This window comes from Polypterus senegalus, chromosome 8, assembly GCF_016835505.1.
Source record: "Polypterus senegalus isolate Bchr_013 chromosome 8, ASM1683550v1, whole genome shotgun sequence".
NCBI classification, from domain to species: domain Eukaryota; kingdom Metazoa; phylum Chordata; class Cladistia; order Polypteriformes; family Polypteridae; genus Polypterus; species Polypterus senegalus.
Genome location: NC_053161.1, coordinates 90,534,031 through 90,559,639, shown reverse-complemented (window position 1 = coordinate 90,559,639; position 25,609 = coordinate 90,534,031). Strand labels below are relative to the sequence as shown.

General features: G+C 34.7%; 1 protein-coding gene across 2 annotated transcripts; it reads left to right on the top strand.

Annotated features, from left to right (window-relative positions):
- Positions 1 to 5,500: 5,500 nt before the first annotated feature.
- Positions 5,501 to 23,597, top strand: calua (calumenin a). Of its 2 annotated transcripts, none has more exons than XM_039761437.1 (7): positions 5,501 to 5,579; positions 13,309 to 13,542; positions 16,003 to 16,196; positions 20,033 to 20,199; positions 21,179 to 21,239; positions 21,418 to 21,617; positions 21,790 to 23,597. In XM_039761437.1, exons 2-7 carry the CDS (start codon positions 13,322 to 13,324, stop codon positions 21,892 to 21,894), a joined length of 948 nt encoding a protein of 315 aa, XP_039617371.1. In that variant the 5' UTR covers positions 5,501 to 5,579; positions 13,309 to 13,321; the 3' UTR covers positions 21,895 to 23,597. The 2 variants fall into 2 exon arrangements, with proteins under 2 accessions (XP_039617371.1, XP_039617372.1); XM_039761438.1 differs by lacking the exon at positions 16,003 to 16,196 and adding an exon at positions 15,744 to 15,937.
- Positions 23,598 to 25,609: the final 2,012 nt, after the last annotated feature.

The window sequence follows — 25,609 nt, the reverse complement described above, 5'->3', positions numbered from 1 at the left end:
CGTGGGTTTCCTCCCGGTGCTCCTGTTTTCTCCCACAGTCCAAAGACATGCAGGTTAGATGGATTGGCTATTCTACATTGGCCCTGGTGTGTGCTTGGTGTGTGGGTGTGTGTGTGCGTGTGTGTCCTGCCTGTGTTGGCTGGGATTGGCTCCAGCAGACCCCTGTGACCCTATGTTCGGATTCAGCAGGTTAGAAAATGGATGGATGGATGGATGGAAAAAGGGTAATTGAGTTTATCCAAGTAACTAAAGTCCATTAAGTATAATGTGCATTACAGGTAAATTAATGGAAGGAATTATAAAAGATCGAACAACGCATGTGTATCGGTTCAGTCGGGGAGGTTGTCGTTTACTGACATGCTGAACTTCTATGAGGAAGGAACAAAAGCACACGATAAGAGAGGTGCATGACATTTTATTTATCTTGGTTTTCAGAAAACTTTTTAATAAGTTACTATACATATATAATATACTAGATAAAGAAGAACAAGCTACATTTTTACAGAAGAATTTGGCAAGATTACTCTTGGGAATATTTGTGGCAGATAAAATTTAATGTACAGTAGGTAAATGTAAGGTATTACACGAAGGAAACAGAAATGTTAGATCTGAATACACAACAGGAGGTCAGAAACTTGAAAGTACCTCTCAATTAGAAGAACCTAGGGGCCATAGTGGACTTTTCACTAATTACGTCAAGGCAGTGTACTGAAGCAGACAAGAAGACTGATAAGATGTTAGGTTTATCTAGCATGATTTGCAGAGTACAAGTGAAGGGAGATTATGCTCAAGCTATATAATGCACTGGTAAGGCCTCACCTGCAGTATTGTGTACAGTTTCAGTCTCCATATTAAAACAGAAGTAGCAGCACTTGAGAACATCCAGAGAAGAGTGAGTGCACTGATGATCAAGTTAAAAATAAGCAATTAGTGTATGTTTCATCACTCAGTGAGTTTAAGTAATGTTAGAAATAATATTTATTTTGCAAGTTCGCTTTTTAATTATGATCAAGGACAGGAAGAAATAAAACAACTGATACTGACTTAAAATAATGACAAATTTCTTTTTTTAAAATACGTAGTTGTAATATTTAGTATCATTACCATCTTTCCTAATTGGTAACATAAAAGTCACAAAAAGTGACTTACAAGACATTAAAATATAGTATAAACATGATTTTTAATTCTATAGTTTTCAAAATATTGTTATTTTTCATTGTTTTTCTTATTTCAAGGCACTTTATGCTAATCTATTAAAATACAGGCTGTAAATCAACACAAGACGTGTTTGTATAGCTTGTCTTATTCAAATCCAATACTGTAATTGGCTTTAAGCTGTAAGCAGCCAGTCACACATGGTTTCTCCACTGAAGTGAGTGCTACAAAAGCAACAGATCAGTGTGTGTAAGTACCTGTTTAGGTGGAGTGTAAGCAGCTCACAGATTGGCCTGCCAGACGCATCAAATCGTGTAAGAGGAGGGGAGAGGGGAGCTTGTTTGAGACAAAAGACCCTGTGGGAATGCTGTTGTGATCAAATAGAAGATCCAGAGCAAATAATAAAACATTGTTTTAAAACACTGTAGCAGAGGGTGGGTAAAAATTGTAACCTGATTATGTGGTAAACTGCAACAAAAATATCAACCTCTCCCAACACTTACCATGATAATTACTGGCTTTACATTCTCTACTCACACACAAATGTGAATGAACACCTTCTATGTTGTGGTGACAGAGGAAAGCGTATTAGTCTACAAAATCATTGCAAACAACACCACTACGATTATAAAAGATCAAATAAGCTGTCAGTGTAAACTTGAATTCCAATGGTATAAACACAGCGAGTGTTACTATTGTGAACTGTGAAATTAATAACAGAAAATGGTGTCTTTTACTTTTGTCCAGCAATGGGACATTTAGGGACAAGTGCGCTCTCTACCCTCTTGCCTGAATGTCCTTTGCTTGAACCTTGTGTTAACTGAGAACTTCCCCACTTTGTGGTATTTTGGGATAATGGAAGGTCTTTCCTAATCTCTTCTGGTTAGGGAATGGTTTGAAGAACATGCCCAGGTGAGGACGGTATGCCTAGCATCTTACCTTTCATTAAATATCTTTATTGTGAAATGTTTACTGCCAGGAGGGGAAAAATTTAATGATCACCAGCTACATAATCCAAAATTTTTGCAGCCTGCACTATATGTAGACATCAGTGCTGAAGACTGGAAGATTAGTTTACACCATGAAAGCTTGTAAAGGACATTAGGTGCAATGCTGCCGACAATATAAGACCAATCAAGGTGCAAAAAAGGAGCGATAAGTAAAAAATCTGGGCTATTTTTCTGAGATGTTTTGATTAGTCATTAGACCTGATTTACTGTACTGTATAGTGTTATTTAATATAAAGATTACAAAATTTATTGGACTATTGCTTTTGACACCTGACAATAAATACCTATTTAGAATCACTGTTTTGTGTGGTACCATATTGTCTGCAATGCTACACTATAGCAAAGGCAAAATAGGACATAGTAAATTCATCATTAGATACGGGGGTCTTTCCAGACTGTCTTAAGACTGCTGTAGTTAAACCCCTTCTTAAGAAACATAATCTTGACCCCTCTGCCTTTGAAAATTTTAGACCCATTTCTAACCTACCCTTCTTAAGTAAAATTCTAGAGAAGGCAGTCATTATGCAGTTAAATGACCACCTAAATAAACATGCTATTCTTGATACTTTTCAGTCAGGCTTCAGAACAAATCACAGTACAGAAACTGCACTTGTTAAAGTAGTAAATGACTTGCGGGTAAATGCAGACAGAGGCCATTTATCTGTTCTCGTCCTCTTAGATCTGAGTGCTGCATTTGACACCATTGATCATAATATTCTTAGAAATCGCCTTAGTCAATGGGTGGGCCTCTCTGGCAGTGTCTTAAATTGGTTTGAATCCTACCTGGCAGGGAGAAAATTCTTTGTGAGTTGTGGTAATCAAGTCTCAAAGACACATGATATCCGATATGGTGTTCCACAAGGCTCTATCCTGGGTCCGCTGTTATTCTCAATCTATATGCTTCCGTTAGGTCAGATTATCTCAGGTTACAACGTGAGTTATCACAGCTATGCTGATGACACACAGCTGTACTTATCTATAGCACCTGATGACTCCGACTCTTTTGATACACTAACACAATGTCTTACTGGTATTTCTGAATGGATGAATAGTAATTTTCTCAAACTAAATAAAGAGAAAACTGAAATTTTGGTAATTGGCAATAATGGATTCAGCGAGGTTATCAGAAATAAACTTAATGCACTAGGATTAAAAGTTAAGGCGGAAGTAAAAAATATAGGGGTAACCGTTGACTGTAATCTGAATTTTAAATCGCATATTCATCAGACCACTAGGACAGCATTTTTTCACTTAAGAAACATAGCTAAAGTTAGACCTCTTATATCATTGAAAGATGCTGAGAAATTAATTCACGCTTTTGTTTTCAGTAGACTAGATTACTGTAACGCACTCCTCTCAGGACTACCCAAAAAAGACATAAATCATTTGCAACGAGTGCAGAATGCAGCTGCTAGAATCCTAACTGGGAAAAGAAAATCCGAACACATCGGACCTTAATCTTATTCTATGTTAATTAATGTTGACTTATGTTTATCTTTTATTGTGTCTTCTATTTCTCTATTCATTTTGTAAAGCACTTTGAGCTACATTTTTTTGTATGAATATGTGCTATATAAATAAATGTTGATTGATTGAAATCAGAGCCACAGGAGGAGGAGCCAAAAAACCAATAAGAAGGATTTAATTTCATTAATTAGTGTTGTTCCCAGGACATTTTCTTTCGGTAGTTGTTGAGCCATAATAAGGGAAATAACGCCACATCAGTAAACACCTAAAAAAATGTTTTTTTATTTTTAGGTACATCAATGCATTTAAATAACTGCATACACAGTACCATACCAACACAGATACAGTATTATATTATCTTCTTACTGTTGAATGTGTTACTTTTGAAATGGATGAGTTGTTATTTACTTTTAAAGATAGACTGAAATATTTGGGTATATTAGAAAAGTTAATGGTTAAAGTACTGTCTTACAAAAGCTTTGTATAGTTTTGGAGTCTTTGTGTTCTGTGCTTATATTTGGAACCTTGTTTCAAGAATATGTGAAATACACAGATAGATAGATAGATAGATAGATAGATAGATAGATAGATAGATAGATAGATAGATGCTCCCTTTTAACAGAAAACTTGTTAATTCAAAACACTATAAAACTTTTATTCCTTATGAGTATTGTGTGCAGTGATGGTCACCATGCTACAAGAAAGGCAAAGCAGCATTTAAAGCTGTGCAGAGGAGAACGTAAGGAAATTTAGTACTCTGGCAGAGTTACAGAATTACTTTCGAGCATCTAGGTCTGAATGGTCTTGTCTCGTTTGTCCAATTTCATCTGCCCTAAATTTTGAAACTTCATAAAGAAACAGTTTTTTGAAATAGCAGTTAAAGCGACCCAATTGTTTTTATTGTTTATGGGTTCACCTTTTAAATGCTGTTCTTGAAAGCTTTTAAGTATGCAAATTGATTGTGTATCGTCTGTGATACTATACTCTGAAAGAAAAGCTGAATTATACAGTGTCCGTTTTATCACGTCGTCAAGGCATGGAATAATACAAATGTTTGATGACTGGAGGAGTGTACAATGGCAATCTCCTAAAATTAATATTGCGGAATTTGTAAATACTCTAATAATTTACCAAAATTCAAACTAAACGGTAGGAAAAATCAGAGATTCTCACGTCACACGTAATTCCCACAAGCGGCATGTAAGAAATAACCAGTTCGACAATTAGATCTACTGTACCCCTGAAGGAAAAGAAACCTACTCATTCAAACATGTTAACGTTTTAAGTCATAACATTCATTGTTTTTTTTCTGCAGTACCTGATCTGATTGACCCAATAGATATTATTTAATAATTGTTGCACAATGGATAATTAACTTTCCTTATCTCTGTATTATGCTTTCCTAGCAGGCAATCCGTTTAACTTGGCCTACTCTGCTGACAGTCTCTGGCCTCATCAGTAAGTAAGAAAATATGTATTTATTTCTCAATGAATTGTAACTAATATTTTTCCTAACAGCAACGTATTACTTCAGTATTACCAACATTTTCTTTTGGACGTGAATCAGTAAGCCTAGGTTTCACTTTACTTGGAAAGTCCAGCAGTTATTAAAGTAGATAGGCTTGTCAAAATGTAAAGCCTACCGTATGCATAATAAATACTTTCCCAGTACATTCTCGGGCTCGAGCTTAGAATCTAAAGTCTCAGTCTGTAGTACCGTGAGGACGTGGCGCTTGTCAACCAATCCCATTATTTGTACGGATATGGTGTGGACCAATAGGAAATGGCCTAAGTGGCGGCCTGGAAGAGGCGTGGCGAGATAGTGCTGATCTCCAATTCGCTACACCAAGAGTATCCCAAGAGGAAGTGCGCCTAGTAAGGGGCGGGTTTATATCCGGTCTCTGCTCTGTGAATTGGGAGAGCATCGCGGGCAGTGGAAAGTTCTAGGTGAGCTTTCTTTTTATTACAATATTCTATGTAGTGCGTATTCCTTGGACTTTATCTTATAAAGTAATAGTGGTATTAAATGTGCAGTTTTAGTTTTTTTTATTAGATCTTATTAAAAATGTAGTCTCCAGTTGTGCGTCCTTTTTGTTACTAATGTGTCGATCTACTTGTAATTTTTACGTTTTATTTTTTATCTAAGTGCTTTTTCTCACTTTAATGACATTATAGTATTATATTTTTTGAGAAGGAAATGTGCAATTATTTTTCATTATTCTGTAATTCCTTTGCTTAAGTAACGGACCCGCCTAATATTCCCCGTTATTCGCGTTGATCATGGTTTTATCCAGTTATAATACGGTGAGTGGTTTTTAAGCTTATTCCTGGTTTTAATATGAACATAATTTCGAAAACCGTTATGGTGTAAAATTGTTGTTGGTCACTTTAAAACGCAGATCTATCGTCCACTGTCTTGTCGTTGTCCTACAATTGTCTATATCCCCTCCCTCCCCCATCTCGTCATGTTCTTGGGAAGTGGGACACATCCCGCCCGTGAGGCACTAAAGTACAGTTTACGGGCATAATATGAGTGAGTATACGTGGCCGGGTCACGCCTCGATGGTCAACATCAGAAATCAGTTTTAAATTATTTAGTTAAGTTATAATAGTTGTCAGTTTCATTCAACTGTGAAACGAAGCGAAATTGTTATATAAGGTCGTCTATGTATATTTTAAAATTTCGCTAATTGTATACTTTTCTGTGATCTGGGAAGGATTTTTAAAGATGCCTTCCAGTTTTACTTTAATATGAACCCCGAATTATTTCAATAGTTTATTAATGTGCCAAGTTCTTGTAAATCACATTATACAAACTTTTTAAATCTACTTTTTGGGGGTCTTCAATTCTGATTCAGAAACTTGTCCAAAAGTAATTTAAAGTTGGTGCTCTCATAGATCTATCTAGCACAGCTTTACTTTCATAAACAAGCCAGTGAGGTTATAGCTGTGTAATAACTGTCATATTCATCATGATTTTCCTTTTGGGAAAAGCACCCAAATCATAGTAAAAGGTAAGTCTGATAAATTGATCAAAGAATTAAATATTTTACAGAAGCATTTGTGTAATAAATGATATAATAGGATGAAAATTAAAATACATGTTGTATACAAAATAAATAATTGATTATAAGAATTGCATTACAAGGAGGGCATTATATGGCACTGTGATCTGCAATACTATTTCTTCAGCAAAACTGATCACATATCTATTTGTAAGATGTCCTCAAAAGCACTTCCAAGTTAGTCCTAACATAAGCCAACTGTTGACCTGTTTTCTGTTAAAATGAAGTTGCATGTGCTTTTAATTAATAAATATGTTCTGTGGTAAATCTTGGTAGAAGGCAACTTGCAAAATCAGGATATATTACATTTATTTTTACAGCTTGGCCAAAAGCAAGTAAAATCACGCAGGAAGTTAGAATTTTCAAAGCAATGGAAGGATCCTGTGTCTTAGCTGTTACAGTAACATACTACTTGACAATAACATGCTACTTGACTTACAGACTTGTTAGGTTCTTAATATGGAAAGCAGAGAATGAAAGTTGCCAGTGTCTTTCATTTAATCCTTTAATAAAGAATTATGAGTGAGTGGCAGAGTCATGCAGTTTAGTGTACAACTGGAATGACTGGTTGCAAAAAACATTATTTAATAATACTGCCAGAAAGGGCTTTTGTACTTCATTGTTGGTAATATTTTATATATTTGATGATTTTAAGAAGTCCGACATGATTTGTGTTTTTTTTTTCTTCCTTATTCTGTGTAAAGATTTTGAATAAATGCCTACAGACATTTGATCTTCAGTCCTTTGTTTTAATATGCCAATCCCTTTAAAATCTACTCCTAATGCAAAAGTGCTAAGATTCCATGTTTATTTATAGAGGGATGTTTCAGGCTGTGTTGGCACTGTGAACCATTTGGTTCTCGTATCTTTGCTAATATCCACAACTAAGCACTTGTTCCAGAAAAGGGGGTGGGGGTATTGGGTGGCTTTCTGAGATTTTGCTTCAGGTATAGGATGCTTATGGAGCCATTCTAAAATGCTGACAGAGCTTTTAGAATACATACAATTACAAACCATTGTTGTGCATTAGGCCTGGGTAAAAATAATCTATTTTCTGATTAATCGCTACTTTTGTGTAAACAATTCAATATTGCTTTTTAAAGTCCCAAGATTGATCCTCAGTCAGGTTCTGTTACTATAGGTAAATTTTTGCTTATTTTCATTTTTGGTGTCCAACCCAGTAGATGTCGCTATTGCACCTGTTAAGGCTTTCTGTGGAAAACATCACTTAAAAATGGTGTGTTCCTCCTCAACTGAAATTAGCTCCTACTCTTAAATCAGATGTGTGGATTTACTACAGATCATACAGTGTGTCTGTAAAGAACAGCTGGATAAAAGCAAAGCCATATGTAAGCTGTGCAACTCACAGATTAAGTGTTGCTGTAACACAAATAATCTGAGAAATCATGTATCCTGATGTCATCCGTAAACGTAATCTCAGTCGACATCCAAGCAGTTAGATATGAGACCCTATAATGTTGTTGAAAACGAAGGCTTTTGACAAATGATACAGGTTTTGGACCTGTGGTATGCTGTATTAACCAGAAAGCAAATGCATTAAGTTATAGTACCTAGACTTTATAAAGATCTTAAGCAAAGCATGGTCATGTCTCATGTCACTCCATTAAAAACAACTGGGCACCTGTAGACAAGACCGCTGAATGCCAGTCACACCGGGGGCAACCTCACTGTTGGGATGGCTGGCTGTTGTTCCAGCAACCTTTCTAACATTTCCAATGTGCTGTTCCGTCACGGGCTGAATTAATCCCAAATTTGTTTGTTAGTAATTCCAATAAACTTTGCTTCTCCTTAAGCACATAACTAGCCATACTGCTACGGTGGAAGAAGTTTGCAACATCCTTACCGTACTGTATAAAGCATATAGCTGTTGGAATTCTGCGACACCAAAGCAAGTTTGTGCACAAAGCAGCCGACGCAAAGTAGCTCCATAAGCTGTACCGTATGGATCATATTAGCAGCATTGTCAATCACAATGGCTAGTTCTTTTATGTTCCATTCATCCAGTGCTGCTGTCAACATGCATCAAATCTAGGTCCTCGTTTTAAAATGTTTTCTTTTTGTCTGAGGAGAAACTGATAGGACAGATAGGACATATTTTTGAGTCTGATTAATGTGACTACTATGCATGAGCACCTGAAGATATGTGTAACCTGTAGAATTATATAAAAACACAATTCTTCCCACTATATCTTTAATTTTGACTAAATCAGGATTATTTTAAATGTCCTATAGGGGAATAACAGTTTAGTTGAAGGGTGTCTACATGGAGATTCATAACATACACATATGCTACTGGATAGCATTTATTATTTAAGAAGCAATATTTGATTATTTTATATTAATATTATTCACAAGTTGATATAGATGTCATTGTATTCTAGTAAAACAAAGAGCCCAACCCCAAAAAAATGTGTGTACTCTGATGTTAGTTTATTGTGGTAAATTTTTATTGAATGAAGTGGTGAAATTTTTCTTACAAGTACTGATTGTTAATTTTTCATTACTAATCAGTATTCTTAAATGTCTTTCCTTGCTTGTGTGTATGTTATACAGTCACTATGTTGACACCCTTCAAATAGTGTTACAGAACTTTGTCACAATATATTAATGTTCTCTATTCATGGTTAAGTAATCTCTAAAAATGCCAACACTTCAGAGATATCATGCTAATTCAATCAAAGTAAAATTCAAATCTAATCAAAACAGGACATCATTGCTCATACCCAGCCCTATTGAGCATTAAAACGCTCCTGTACCCTTGCGCTGATCTATCCCTCATCACAATTTGAATGTGGAGGTCTGCAGGGAGTTCTTTGGACTTCATGGTATGGTTTTTGTTGTGACATGCAGTATGTATTGCTGGACCATGTACAGCACATAGATTACAAAGCACAGACCTATGTCCAATCAATTCATTTTGCCACAGGCGGACACCAGTCGAGTTCTAGACACATGTCAAGAATAAGCATAACAATAAGGAAAGCTTCCTAATAGGAGAGCGCAGTTGCACGTTTGAATCCCACCACAAAACATTTAAAGAACAAGAAGTTGCATCAGCATAAAACGTGAAATAACTAGCTAATCATTCTATTGCTCTGCATAGCAGCAAAAACAGCCTGAACATTCAATCTGCAAATTTCGATCTCCTTTAATTTGACATTAAGTTTTGATTTCTATTTAAATGCTTACATGTTTCTGATACCTTATACTACTCGTTACCAAATATCTTGGATTTTTGGACATCCTTAGTATAGGCCTTTTACAAAATTATACTTTGATATGTACTTGAATTGTGTAGATTTGATAAAAGTGTGCTTCAGCAAGTCAATAAATGGTGGTAGAATTCTCAGGTCGATTAACTGTCCTTTTTAAACATGGTTGGTTTGATATTGCTATCACAGGGGAGTGGGGCATTACCAATATAGTTGAGTAAGTGAAATTTGCTCATCTGTAATTTCCTCTTATTTTTAAATTAGGCCACAGGGTGCTTTTATTGTGTTTAGCCATGCACTGTAACAACGTAAAAATGTATTTAATTTAGTATAGATAAACACAAAATAATGAATTGGTGGCCAAGAAGAAATCATCTTCAACAAATTGGCAGCACTTTGTCTTCAAAATAAATGAGATAATGAAGGAAGAGATTTAACTTTTAAGTTGTTTGTCAGCTAGGAAGGGAGGCTGTTGTTGTGAGAGAGTAGAAGACAAACTTGCTTAATCATATGTGCGTACATTATCCTGCTGACTACACTTGTTTAGGAAATGCTGCTAGTACAAGTGCTAAAAGGTCGTCTCGCCAACTGTTAATTATTGGTGCTTCTGGATTTGGAGAAGAAAAAAAAAACACTATTAACAGGTCAGTGTTCAATGGTCACAATGTAAAAAGCAGTTTCATGTTATTTATGTGACTAAATGTTACTAAATTACGCTTGTTTTATATAATTTTTCTCCCAAAATGACATTTTAAAATATAAAGTGTGAATTAAAGTAAATTGCTCTAATTCGATTTGTTCATAAGAAATGTAATGATCTATTTCATGAAGTAGAAGTACATAATAAACAGTAATAGTTGTGTCAAATATTTGATATAGTAAAATGTGTGTTATAAGTAAAATTTTTAAATCTGAATGATCTCAATTGTAATTTGTCATTTTTCACCTTTGCTTAGAGGGCTAGACCCTAGTAAATTATCAAAAATACATCTTATCTATAATCACTGACCTTGAAATAGTCTAATACAGTAACCCACATACTTAGTTTGAATTTTGTCATTTTTAACCTTTATTGGAGTGACACTTGGAGGGCTAGGACCACAGGTAGAGACTCAAATATCAAACATATTTGTGATCAGTAGCCTTAAAATGACATACAATTACACTTCATGTGCCTATTTTATGGATCTTCATTTTTTTTTTCAAAGTTTTGTGAAATGGAGTAACTTTCACCCCTCTTCCAATAAGGAGACTAACCCCAGGGGTCACTTGATATGACATGCACAACTTTTAACTCCTTCTGATCATTTCTGCTGAAGACACCTATTGGTTTACTGTTTGTTGTAAGGGTAAAATTTGCTGCACAAAATATTGTCCTAAAATGACCTAATTTTTTTCCCGCCCTCTCTTTTTAGTTCTAGTGGGTCATAATAAGTGAATCCCCTAAAAGCTTGTATGTATGGTACATTTATAGCCTGTTCTATATACAGTTGGTGTACAAGTGACTATTATAAACAGGAGTTTTATAATTTGTTCAATCTCATGGTTCAGGTCTTTAGCAAAGTAATGTCAAATGACAATGTAAATAATCAGTTGTAGATTGCAAATGATACTGTCCACCAGCCTATGCCTGTATGTTAGAGAAATTAAACTTGCAGTTTAGGTGTGCCGTGCTGTGTAATGTGGCTCTTTTAATTGGTAGTGTGGCACTATAGTCCATATTCTTTTCCACCAGCTGCACTACATGCTTAAGCTGTTGCAACCAGCTGCTGTTAAGTAAGTGCTTTTGACATTTTAAGCCCCTAACTGTTCCTAATGTATGGATGCTTCATTCATGAAAAGGCATTCATTAATTGTTGTCTTTAAAGAAGTCTAAGCTGTTGGGACAAAAGTATAGTCTGGTTTTGACACTTTCTTTGCAACTAAATTATCCATATTCCAGCCATAGTGTGGCAAACAGAGTGGTAATTCTGAACCAGGCTGTTTAAGAATGTTTAAATGTGCAATTGCATAGGAAAACTACGGCTGCTTTCTGCTGTGAGCTGCAGCATAAAGCATAAACATAGAAAAGAAAGGAAAGGAAGTTAACTATTTCTGCCTCTCCTTTGAGCATAGGAATGCAAGAAAATGTTATGAGCTGTTTTTAACTTTTGATAGCTTACTTTGACTTCTTTTTTGCTGTCATCTGTCATTAGCAATATTTTACTTTCTCACAATATGAAACAAGTAGTTTTATAATGTGCGGTGGGCTGGCGCCCTGCCCGGGGTTTGTTTCCTGCCTTGTGCCCTGTGTTGTCTGGGATTGGCTCCAGCAGACCCCCGTGACCCTGTAGTTAGGATAGAGCGGGTTGGATAATGGATGGATGAAATTATAAAACTTTCCATGTCTCATATGTATTTCATTTTTAGACATCTACTATTACAATTCACCTGTCAAAGTTTTTAATTAGAAATATCTGTAAATACATTTTGACTATGTGCTACTTGATTTTGTTTTTTGGAAAGTGACTCTTCTCATTGACTTCCATAGTACTATTAACTAGTCAAAAATACAAAGTGGTGTTGAAGGTAGCATTGCCACTGTGCACTACATAAACCTCATCTGGATTCAAGACTGAGGTACCATAAATTGCTAAAAATATATACGATGCTACCTTTAACACCACTTTGCCTATCCTACTGTACATAAGCAGTTTTTGGGTCAGAGCTAAATGCAAATCTGTACAGTGAGTTTATACAAATATGCTAATCTATTTGCAGTGCATCTCTGCGGTTTCTTCACAACATAGAGTACATGGTGTCTGTAGCATTTGTAGAACAGGATAGTATGTTGAAATTGATTTAATATATATTCATACAGGTTTAACTATTTAATTTGCCCCACAACATGTAATTATAACAGTTTCACAAGCAATAGATCATTTAATATTAGCATGGGCAGTGTAAAGGAAGAATGTGAATTACTATTAAGGTTTGAACATTTGTAAGAAATAATATCCACTCTAGGCAAACAAGGAGATAATTAACATCAGTAATTGCATCTTTCCTTTCACATCCATATAAGGCAGGGAATCATTTTACCTTCAAATGTTCCATTTAAATATACAAAACCCTGTGGCACTATGCAAACATTAATGTAGTCCTCATGCAGTCTTTTACTCTTTGTTGCAACATTTATCACTTCGCTTGCATAGCCTTTCATTTCTGATGACTGTGGAAACTGAGCCATTGTAAGTACGGTTGCACATTTTTAAAAGTTCTTTGAATGAAATGTTATATTTATGGTTAACTTTAACCTCCTTTTTACTTGTTTTCTTTAGACTTTTCATTTGCCTTTTTAGGTAGTTTCATGAGTTTATTTTTTGTTTTGCTTTACAGTTTACTTAGAAGAATGGAGTTACGACAGATTCTTTTTTATTTCACTCTCTCTGTGGTTTTTGTGCTAAGCAAACCAACAGAGAAAAAGGACCGTGTGCACCATGATCCACAACTCAGTGATAAGGTCCACGATGATAACGAAAACTTTGACTATGACCATGATGCTTTCCTGGGAGCTGAGGAAGCCAAGACATTTGACCAGCTGACCCCAGAGGAAAGCAAGGAAAGACTTGGGTAGGTAAAATTTGATGGTTTGTTAATATATTTCTGGTTTCTATTTTTTTTTTATGAATAACTGTTTTGCTGAATACAGGTTTTGTTTCTTAAACTGTTCCTTCTTAGTTAAAACTGAAATATGAGTTTTTGCTGACAATCTTGTTTACAACTTCCCAAGTGGGCAACATAGCAGATTAAGCTCAAATGCAGAGCTTCAGAGAGAGAGACCGAGAGAAAGTCAGAGTGTTCACGTAGGTTCTATAACTTCTACCCTCTTAGAAATTAAAATTTATGAAGATAAATTGAGCATGTCTTGTTAACAATATCTCCTATGTAACACAGATAAATTACATCAAATTTTTTTCATTCATTAACTGAGAGGTCAGTGCAGAAGTTCACAATAATGAATAATCCTAAGAATGACTGCTGCAATAAGTATGCACCTTAAGTACATCTTGGTAGTGAGTAATAAATTATTTATTTTTGCAAAAGAAGGAAGTTACATATAGTACATCCTTTAAGATTAGTAATGTGGGCTGAATTGAAACTTAAAAAAAAATACATTAAAGATTACAATGAAATTTATACTTCACTGTATTTTGTTACATTATGAGTAAAGGTTTGCAGGGTTTCATACAACCTAAGATTGTGTGCGTTCAGGGCTATTTTTTTAAAATGAAAGTCCTTCATTGTTACAATGGGTTGCTTTGGATTAATTTAAATAATTTTCCAAGTTCTGCTAATGTTCTTGGAATTTACATGAAACTATATTTGGCCTTGACATTTCCTTACACCAGTTTTGTTCCATTTATTATAGTATACCTATGCGTAAAGAGTGTCTTTGTTTTAATGAACTTATTTAAGTGAGCCCATTAAGGACATCTCCTGCCTTTGTATTGAATGCTGCATGTGATTATGCTTATGCAAGCTCTGACATACTTAACGCTGAATTGGATTAATCAGGTTTGAGAATTTTAGCAGAAATTATAAATACTTGTATATATTTATGTAAATGTTACACTTTTTAAAAATTATCAAGATGATTATTATCGTATTTCAAGCACACATTCCTTTGGTAATTTTCTGAATCTGATACGCCTAAAAACATATCAGTCAGTTGTCATATTCAGCATACCATGTATCGTATTTGGTAAAAAACATGGATGTTGAAAATGAAACCATCTGGTGTGCTCACTAATAGGTACCACATTTAGAAAATGGGGGAGGGGGAGGGTGGGGGATGAAGGAAGATCCGCTTGCTGTGTGTGTGCTTCTACAGTAGTCGGTCATCTGTCACTCCGATGCTTGATAAATTTAACTAAGAAGACTAAAAGTAAATAGAAGTGTGATTTAGTAACAAGCAAAGTAAAAAACTCAGAACACATAAGTCTCAGCATAATGTTTGCATATGGAATTCTAGAAATAAGATTTAAATTAAATGTCATATAAGTTGTAGTGTAGTGACAGACTTATTTGCACCTGACCAGTGATCCTTTTTTTTTTTATTTTCTCCCCCAAAACCAGCCGCTACCATATATTTCACAAATACCAGGTTGGAATACAAATCAGTCCACAAGGTTTGCATATACTCTTATGTCTGTGTGGGTGTTTTTCACACATTGCTATACATTTTATTAAGGTATTACAGAGTCAAACAAGATTGATTGGTGATTTTAAACTGGTGGTACATGAGTAAATATGTTTCCTGCCTTGTGTTCTGTGCTATCGGCATAAGCTTAAGCTCCATTCAGATCCTGAGCGGTTGGCTCATGGAAGGAAAGCGTGAGGAGCATATAGATGAGAAGTCTCAAAACAAACATTGTTCTTGGCAAGGTACAAATATTAAAAAATGTCACAAATTCTAAGTTTCTCACTATACCAACAGTGCTTATTGAAATGTCTTTCCTGCTTATTACATAATTAGATAGTTAACTTCTATAATGTTGCTGCTTTATATATCAACCATTAGTGGATTTGTCTGAAATTCTGTTTTACCATTAAGAGTGAGCAGCTATACTGTTGTCTAATCAGTAGGAATAAAAGCATTTTTTAGTCATTATTAGCAAAAATTCAAGGAGATGGCAGAACAAAAAATATTAAATAAAAATAATTCATTAGAATAACCAGGCCTAGTTGTATAATTACAGACCAGAGCATGTTCCAATTCTTTTGAGATCCAGTATTAATGTCTGCTTGGATTTCTTCTGCCCTTCCTGCAGCAAGATTGTTAATAAAATAGATGAAGACAGTGATGGTTTTGTTACGACAGAAGAACTGAAAAAATGGATTAAATATGCGCAAAAGCGCTGGATTTATGAAGATGTAGACCGCCAGTGGAAGGGGCATGACCTTAATGAGGATGGCCTTGTATCTTGGGAGGAATACAAAAATGCCACATACGGTTACATTCTAGGTAGGTTTTTTTTTTTTTTAAAAAGAAATCTTTTTGAGCAGCAAAATTCCGCCTCTCTTTTATAGAATGTTTTTTGATAAGATCGACGCAGACAAGGATGGTTTTGTGACGGATGAGGAGTTGAAGGCCTGGATTAAAAAGGCCCAGAAGAAGTATATCTTTGAAAATGTGGATCGGCAATGGCATGATTTCGACATTAATAATGATGGAGTAATCTCTTGGGAGGAGTACAGAAATGTGACATATGGCACATACCTGGGTAAGGTAAACATAGATTAAGACTAGTTTAGATTCAAAAAAAGTTTCATTAAGTTATCTCTTCTTGTGAAAATCTTTTTTTCCCCCTCATGTTTGATTTTATTAAGAAAATATCCAATTTATGGAAGGTTACATGAGTTGGGGAAAAAAAAGTTTGTAGCCTTTAACAAGAAAATGTTAGTAAGTTGTTTTTGGAATGTATCTAAGTGGTAAAATTTAAAAAGCAAGTATGAGGAAAAGACTATGAATTAAACTTTTCAGTACTCAATAATTATTATTAGTCCTTAATTTTAATGTTACAATTTATTGGTCTCTGCTTAAATTGTTCAAACTGGATTAATCTTCTTAAAGCTCTGATAATTGTTATGCCTAAATGTAAAAATTACAATGTTGCAGTTTAATGATAAAAGTAGACTGCTTCATTTTCTGGTATCTTAAATGCAGGCAACATAGTCATTTGTACTACATGCTGCAGAAAATAAACTTCAATAATCTGTGCAGCTGGGATAAACTCATATATTTCTTCAGTTGTTCCTGTAGACAATGATAGTGTTGACTGGCTGTTGTGTTCCTCATAGTATTAATACGAGGGATGTTCAAAATGTTTCCGCACTTTTTTATATTTTAATTGAAAACTGTGAAGGCACGAGGAGTAGTAATTGGTCATGCCTGAGAATGTCATGTGACTAGTTCTGTCTGGCAAGCTGGCTGCCCCTGCAGTTTAGTATAAGAGTTGTCAGCCTATGGTGAAGATGGCTGCGAAACTTCTAAATTGCACCAAAGATGAACAGCGTTCTGTCATATGCTCTTTATGGGCAGAAGGTGTGCTTCGAGCACAAATTTATCTCTGCATATGTGCACAGTATGAGGATAAAGTTCTCTCTTGTAGTGTCATCTATGAGGGGATTGAAATGTTCAAAAATGGCTGTACTAGTGTGATAGATGCAGAGTGCTGCGGATGTCCAGCTACGGCCACGAGAAATGAAGAAAGAACCCTGGAACTGATTTGCAAAAACAGAAGAATAACAGTTGTAGAGGATGTAGGAGAGCTGAATGCGAGTGTTGGATCTGCCTATGCCCTGATTCATGACAGCCTTAACTTCAGTAAAGTGTGTGCTAGGTGGGTGCCTAAGCAACTTACAGAGGAGCATAAGCGCAAGCGCTTAGACATTTGTTCCAGACACTTGGCCCATTTATTGTGAAGAAAGTGAAAATTTTCTGCAGCAAATAGTCAGTCACTAATGATGAAATGTGGGTTCTCCATTATGAGCCCAAAAGCAAGCGGTGGAGTATGCAATGGAAGCATCCATCATCTCCTGTAGCAAAGGTATTCAAGACGCAACCGTTGGCAGGAATTCTTAATAAATAGTTTAAACAAAGTACAGAAACCTTTTGAACATCCCTCGTAATTTTAAGTTTTTTTGACATTGGATTGAAACAGAGCCATTCAGTGCAAAGGTTGCAGTTATTTTCAATTCAGTCTGATAATTGTAAACCTTATATTTGGTAAGTTGTGTCTAACCACCTGGGCCTTGCAACATCCAATTTAGACCATGTTTTCTAGAGGTATATGGCTTTGTAAGGCTCTAATAGAGTGTTCTACCTCAGTAAAATGTTATATTAGGGGCTGAAGTGATTTAAATGGTTGGAGATGTTAACTTGCCTTATCTATCTATCTAAACTTTGGAAAACTGAGAACAAAAAAACAGGACTACACTGTGACATTTTTGTATCTTATATATTGTGTAGAATTTGTCAGTGTGCCTTCATGTTTTGTTTTTCCACCTTTTACTGCATCTGCACATCTACTGAAACTTCAGTACAAGTATTCAACCAATTTTTTGCTAGTGGCAAATCGTAATTTTTTAAGATTTAAATATAGAGACTACTATATAAAGTTTTGAACATTAAGCATTTCTGCAACATTTCCAAAAAGAAAAGTTAACCACGACTATGCTGCCAAGTCTGTTCTGCAAATAAAAAGGTATATTATTTTGGAAATTCTCATAGCAGATAAGAGTTTTACAGATGTACAGTACGTCATCAGTCTTGCTTAGATATATGTAATACAGTGGCAGGCAAAAATTTGGGAACCCTTGCGCACAATGTCTGTTACTGTGAATAGTTAGGTGAGCAAATGACCAACTGATGAACAAAAGGCATAAACTTAAACGTGACACATTTTCTTAACATTTTAATCAAGATTACATTTTATTTCCATCATTCACTAGTACAAAATACCAAAAAAATTAAAAGGGCTCAAAGCCAATGTTTGGGCACTTGACATGGTGAGTACTTGGTAACACTGCCTTTGTGAAGCATCACAGCTTGTGAACGTGTTTTTGTAGCCAGCTTAAAAGAGTCTTTTAGTTCTTACTTGGGATATTTTCGCCCATTCGTCCTTGCAAAAGGCTTCTAATTCTGCAAGATTCTTGGGCCATCTTGCATGCTTTGCTCTTTTGAGATCAATCCACAGTTTTTCAAAGATATATATGCATCTGTCAATTTGCATCTTATGAGGTATTCCATTGTAGATTTTGAGGTGTGTTTTAGATCATGATCTTGTTGTAGGACTCATCCTCTTTTTAACTTCAACTGTGTGATGTTTGCTTCCATAATTTGCTGGTATTTATTCAAATTCATTTTACCTCTCTACCAATGATATGTTCCCTGTGCCACTGGCTACAACACAAGCCCAAAGCATGATCGATTCACCCCCATGCTGAATAGTTGGAAAGGTGTTCCAGGTCTCCGGAAATTCAGCAACCTTTTTTCCCCAAACATAGTTCTACTTTGACTTTAGATATTCACGCGCAGACTTCAGGTGCTGAATTTTGTGGTAAGGATGCAGGAAATGTTTTTTTTTCTGCTGACTCCTGCTGTTCAGTAATTAAGTATGCTTAAATCATGATTCAGCATTTAATTAATAAATACAGTTCAGCTGTATGGAAGCTCAGAGATAGGAAGCCACTTATTTGTGTCATTTTATTTAAGGTGTGTGTGTGTTGTGTTTGGTTTTTTTTTATATGAGAATAATATGTGATTCTACCTGTAAACTTTCAGCTGTCTATTTAGCTGAAATAAAATTCTTAATTTTAGTGGAACAGAAGCTATGCCGAGTTTAACTTGCTGTATGTTTAGAATTGAATTGTTTACATTTTCTACACTAGTTAATATAAGATGCATGTGAGTGATGTGTAAGCAATGTAAATACCAACATGTCAGCATGTTTAAAATTAGTAAAAATTTAAAATTAGTATCAGTGGTGTATAGTGTTAGAATTAGAAACTATGATATAATAGATTGAGTACAATTTTTAGAGGGGACATTCTGGCATTTTGGATAATACTGTAGCCCCATAGCACAGAGAAACTGGGTTTGAATCCCAGTCTGTCCAGTATCTCTGTATGGAGTTTTTTTTAGTGCATTTTTTAAGCTTGATCTTATGTTTGCAGTGTTATAATGTTTACTGTTATTTGAGGAAAATGATAAATCTGGAATTTTGACACTCATTTTTCTAACAGTGATTTTATTACTATGCATTTGATTGTATTGCATCAGTTAAATTTTACATGACTCCTTATTTAAAAAAAAAAAAAATTACTTGATATGGAAATGCTTATTACGAATTATATGTAACTGTTTAAGATAAATGTGACTATATTGTATAATTTTAAGATTTTTTCTGGAAAATGTATTCAAGCTCAGTGCAAACGGAATATTCCCTCTCTGAGGATTTGCATCAGTTTTTTTTTTTTTCTTTTGTTGCTTTTTATTTTACACCATTTGAAGTTTAAGTCATGGATTTATATTTTTATTTGTTTGATTAATTGGCAGATGATCCTGATCCTGATGATGGCTATAACTATAAACAGATGATGTCAAGAGATGAAAGGCGTTTCAAAATGGCTGATAAGGATGGTGATATGATTGCTACTAAGGATGAGTTTACAGCTTTTCTGCATCCAGAAGAGTATGAATACATGAAGGATATTGTTGTTCTGGTAAGCAATATCTGAGTTATTAGTATAGACAATTTAAAAATATATTTTCTTACTTGACTTATGGGAATTGTGCTACATCACAGTGCTGCATAGGGCATAGACCTAAATTAGGCCTAACAGTGAAGTTGTGTTTTTTTTTTTTTTTTTGGTAGGTGTAATACATTACTAGATTATATAACTGATATAGAATAATTAATAATATGAGTGATGCATTCCTGGAAAAATGTAACTAATAAAAATGGAATGCAAAGAAAATTTAACTAATAAAAATGGAATGCAAATGATACTCCCTGATCATCTCGCTGGAGAATGGCGACTTGTTTCATGTTGTTTAGCATAAGCAAATAAGAATTTCACTGCACTCTGTATGTGACAATATTGACACTATACACCTATGTATTGCGTTACATTTTAACTGATTTGTATAGCACCTAATGTTTTTTTCTGATTGTTCTAAGTAATTCCATACTGGGCATAGTCCATGGGCTATATAAACAAAGACTGAAATGGTGACTAATGAAAATCATAATAATAATGAAAATGTGTTTATCACTAGTCACTAATGAATTTTGATATTTGGACAAAACATGTATAGTCTGTGTTATTCTGCCTCTCTCCAATGAAGAGAGAGAATTACCTCTGTTACACTGTTATTTTGTGAGAAGCCTTTATAGAAAAAGAAATGTTTATCCTTTTAAAGGCTAAATGAACAGGAAGATGTAACATTTTGGTAGTTTTTAAAGTATAACTTGGAGATATATACATGTGTTTGTGTGTGTGGAGGGAAATTGAGGTGGAAAGATCACCAAAATGTTAGTCATAGTATATTTTGTTTGTGTGAGCACTTGATGACCCATGTGTAATGTAAAGGCTTGGTATTCTCATGCTACAAAAACAAATTCTTTTCAGATGAAAACTGTACATACTGAAAACCAAGTGGTTTTGTTTAAATCTTTGCATGTATGCGCTTAATTCACAGGAAACGATGGAAGATATTGATAAGAATGGAGATGGATTCATTGATTTAGAAGAGTATATTGGTAAGTTGATAGCTTCCAAAGTAGTATTTTCTAACAGTTCTTTACTTTCCTGCATCTGTGTAACATAGAATATATAGACATTGTCTTGTACATACACACAAAATTAACTCTTTGTGTAGGAGCCATTCTACATTTTGATTATTTATAGTAAAGATACCTGTATTTTTCCCCCCAATAGGTGATATGTATAGTCACGATGGTGACCCACAAGAGCCTGAATGGGTCAAGACAGAGCGAGAACAGTTTGTGGAGTTCAGAGATAAGAACAGAGATGGTAAAATGGACAAAGAGGAGACGAAAGATTGGATCCTTCCATCAGACTATGACCATGCAGAAGCAGAAGCAAAGCATCTTGTATATGAGTCAGATAAGGATAAGGTGAGATTCTTCACTTGAAAGAAGTAAACATTAGTTGGAGGCGGTGGTAGTTTAAATTTTCAGTTTGTTTTTATGTTAAAAATATCTTGCAGGATAAAGTTAAATCAAATCCAACTTGCATGTTTTTAACTATTATATTACTGTTGTAATGATTTTTTTGTTTATTTTTCAGGATGGAAAACTCACCAAAGAAGAAATTGTCGACAAATACGATTTGTTTGTTGGCAGTCAGGCAACTGACTTTGGAGAAGCCTTAGTACGACATGATGAATTTTAAAACATTTCATAGAATTTTGTTTTGTTTGTTTTGGTTTTTGTTTTTGTTTTTTTTTTTTTTTTGGTTTTTAAATAGATAATTTATTTTATACAACTTGCAGTTTTAACATATTTTCTCTACTGAGACTGTTGCCTTCTCTGAAGAGAGGAGAGAAATTATTTTTTTGCCACTGGCATTATTGTAACTTTAACACTACTTTTTTGAGGAACATGTTTTTCCATATATGTTGGATTGTATTAGTGTATATTGTGAAAATGAAAAATGTTATTTCTTACACTTGAATATATACATTTTTAATTTCAAGGGTTTTTGATATACTACAAAAATGGAATGGGAAAGTATCGTAATTTGCTTAAGTATGTACCATGCTGATGCCTTTGTATCTTATCTAGTAAGGGTAGTTTTTGCAGCTTTGTAAACAAAGCAAATCTTGAATCTTATCAACAGTTTTTATTTCAGCTGTTTTTTTACATTAAAAATGTAAATCAAAATTAAAGAGATTTAAACACATTTTTACATCTTATTGCAGTAAAAAAAATATTACTCTTCCACAAAACTCTTCCAGTTGAAAAAGCTGTATATTTTAAGCATCATAACAATATTCAGGAGAATGGTAGGACAAGATTTGTACTATCTAGGGGACTTTGGATTTGTCCAAAAAATGTTTTTGTCTATCCGGGCAAAGTTTCAGGTTAACATGCTGCTGTGCTCTGCCCAGGCTCTGAATTAAACGGTATATTGATATGTATTGCCAAAAAAGTCATTTTCATGTTATCCCTAGTGTATACCGTTAGTGAACATGGACAGCATTGCTGTAGAGATTGGTTTATTGGTCTTCTTTCATTACAGTTGTTCATTTTATTAGAAATAAACTAATGCAATTCTGTAGTCAAAAAGCATATACAGTTGGGTAAAAAGGGCATCCATAAATGGTGATGAGCTGTTTGAATCTATATTCCATCCAAGCTATTGCAACTATTATAAAGAGACAGCTTCTTGTTTTCCTGTATTTGATTTAGGATACAACTTGCGGATCTGATTTCCTATTATATAATTATTCAAAGTACATTTCTTTAAAATCCCACTCCCAGCACTAATGCTGAATCTGCAGTTGTGTTTTGGGTGCTTTGCTGGGAATAATTTTGACTTTGCAGTTTCAAGCTGTAACAATATTTGTTTACTGTTTACCCATTTTATTAGTAGAGCTCTGAGCAGGAAGAAATGATACCTGTGTTTGGTATTGTCAAGTTGATTTCTCTGTATTTTAACACCTCTGCCAGTCTGGTGGTAGTGTGATATATGCATCTATGTTTTTTTGTGTTTTGGTGGGTAACATATATTGCCAGTCTTCTAAAATGAAAGAATTCCAATACAGTATTTGAATATTATAAGCATCAGAACACAGATTTGAATAAAAACACATTTTAATAAGGTTTACAGAAAGCTGAAACTTGATACTTCCTAAGGGTCAGAGTCTAATTATATGTGAAGAACAAAACTGAGCTACAGTAAATGATGAAAATGTAAGGTTTTCTCAGTGACAACTTTAGGGTGTGTTTTTTACATTTTTTTTTTAAATAATTTTGGCACGTTTGTTTGGAAAAATACTTAACACTTTGAACATAGTGTACAAACATTTTGTAAGTAAATATGTATTGCAAATGAGTGCATTGTTTTCTTAATAAAAATTCTAAAAACCTGTTTGTCTTATTTGTTATGCATGGTCATTTTTTTTAAATCTGCTATTGTGAATAGATATTTGAGTTCTGGAGGGTTTCTTAACAGATTTGATAGTGTTTACTAAAAGCTATTCATAAGTTTCATTTTTTTTTTTAATCATAGTAGCAGCATCAGGTTTTCTGTTCTATAAAGTAGTGTCATTAGTATGGGTTGCTTCTCAATAGTGGCAACCCTATTTGTCTCATGACTGTCTGCATGAAATTTTGCACATGCTCCATGTCCTCGTGGGTCTCCTCCAGGGGTTCCAGTTTCCTCCTCCAGGGGTTCCAGTTTCCTCCCACAGTCCAAGGATGTACAGGTTTTGTGGATTTCTTATGCTTAGTCGGCCCCTATTGTGTTGTACGTGTTCACCCTGCAGTGGACTGGTGTCCTATCTGGGGATTGTCCCTACCTTGTTCACTCTCTTTCAAACACACATGCACACACACACACACACGCCATCTATAGTCATAAAGACTGCAGTATGTTTTATTGATATAGCTATTGGCAATTCATTCTGTGGAATAAAATTTTAATTCTCATTTTTAGCTGACATTTTTAAATATTTTTATTAAAATGAATACTAAATGTTTGCAAGTATTTTTTTTGCTTTATGGTCTTAAGTTAAAAAAATATATAATTTTCCCCTTCTTGCAACTTTTTATGTAATTGGTAATGCACTGTATGCATTAAACTTGTCGGATGTATACATTTCTATGAATAGCAGTTTATATGGTGTAGATTTAGGTAGCTTTTCTGGTCCTGACAAGTTGTAATAGCTACTGCTTTTTGCCACGACTGTATTCCTAATCACCAAAGATATCCCTCGGATTGAAGGTGTGAGTCAAGGTCATTGTAAATCCAACAAAAACAGTTTGATGCAGTGGTCGGTGCTGTTGCTTCTCAGCTCCAAGTAAACCGGTCTTGTTAGATCTGTGTGAGATTTTCATGTGCTCCTAATGTGTACTCGAAGATTAGTTAGTTGCCTCACATCGTAGAGATTCACAGGTTAGTTTCATTGAACTCTCAGTTGGCCCTATATGAGTGAGTGGCCTTGTGATGAAGTGGCTTCCCTGTGTTGTCATGCTACATTCACTTGCTCTATGACAGATGCTACTGTGAATATGAAATTCCACATGAACGTACTATGAACTCGGAGCTACAACTCAGAAGTCTGAAGTATCCGTGTTGTGAAGTAATACTGATCTTTCACCTAATAGATACCTGTATATCCTGGTCAGCCAGATTTTCTCTAAATGCATTTTGAAATGAATTGATGCACGCTTAGTATATTTAGTTTGCTTGTCATTTACTTGAAAGTTTCTCCAAGTAGTGAATAGGCTGAAGTGGGAAGGTGAAACTTCACAGCTCTTCATTCTGAATAGTCCAGGAGTATGTGAGCGCAGCATTAGTGTTAATGTTATAGAAAATGTACCTTCATGCAATGAATAGAAAGAATCACCAGGTACTTGACAACTATGTATTTTGTTTTTAAATGACTAATATGCTTTATACGAGACATTTCATTTCACTCTGATACAAATATTTTCATTGAGTAAATAGTAGAATTGTAAGATTTGATATAATGGATAGATGGAAACTTAAGGTACTAGACCTGTAGTGTTAGATGTGGCTGAAACGTTTTTGCTCTTAAAATCAAAAAGTAATTTTTGGTGACAACTGGTGCAGTAAGGAAATTATCTTGTTGAGAAATCTAGCTATGTTTTTCAGTGCATGTTGTAAATTATTTAGATTTTTAATTAGACAATCTACAGTATATACTCGAGAAGGCAACTTTGAACATCAAACAAAGAAATGCCTCCAGTGCCCATTTGATGAGCAGTCCTTGACTTCAGTTTTATTGCTTTTTAGTATTTATAAAATTTTGTATCATTTCTCAACTGCTTTACCATAGGAGTGCATCTTGAACAGAAAGGTAGTATTTGGAAGTAGAACTTATTCGATCCCCTTTGTTAACACTCCCCATTAACACAAT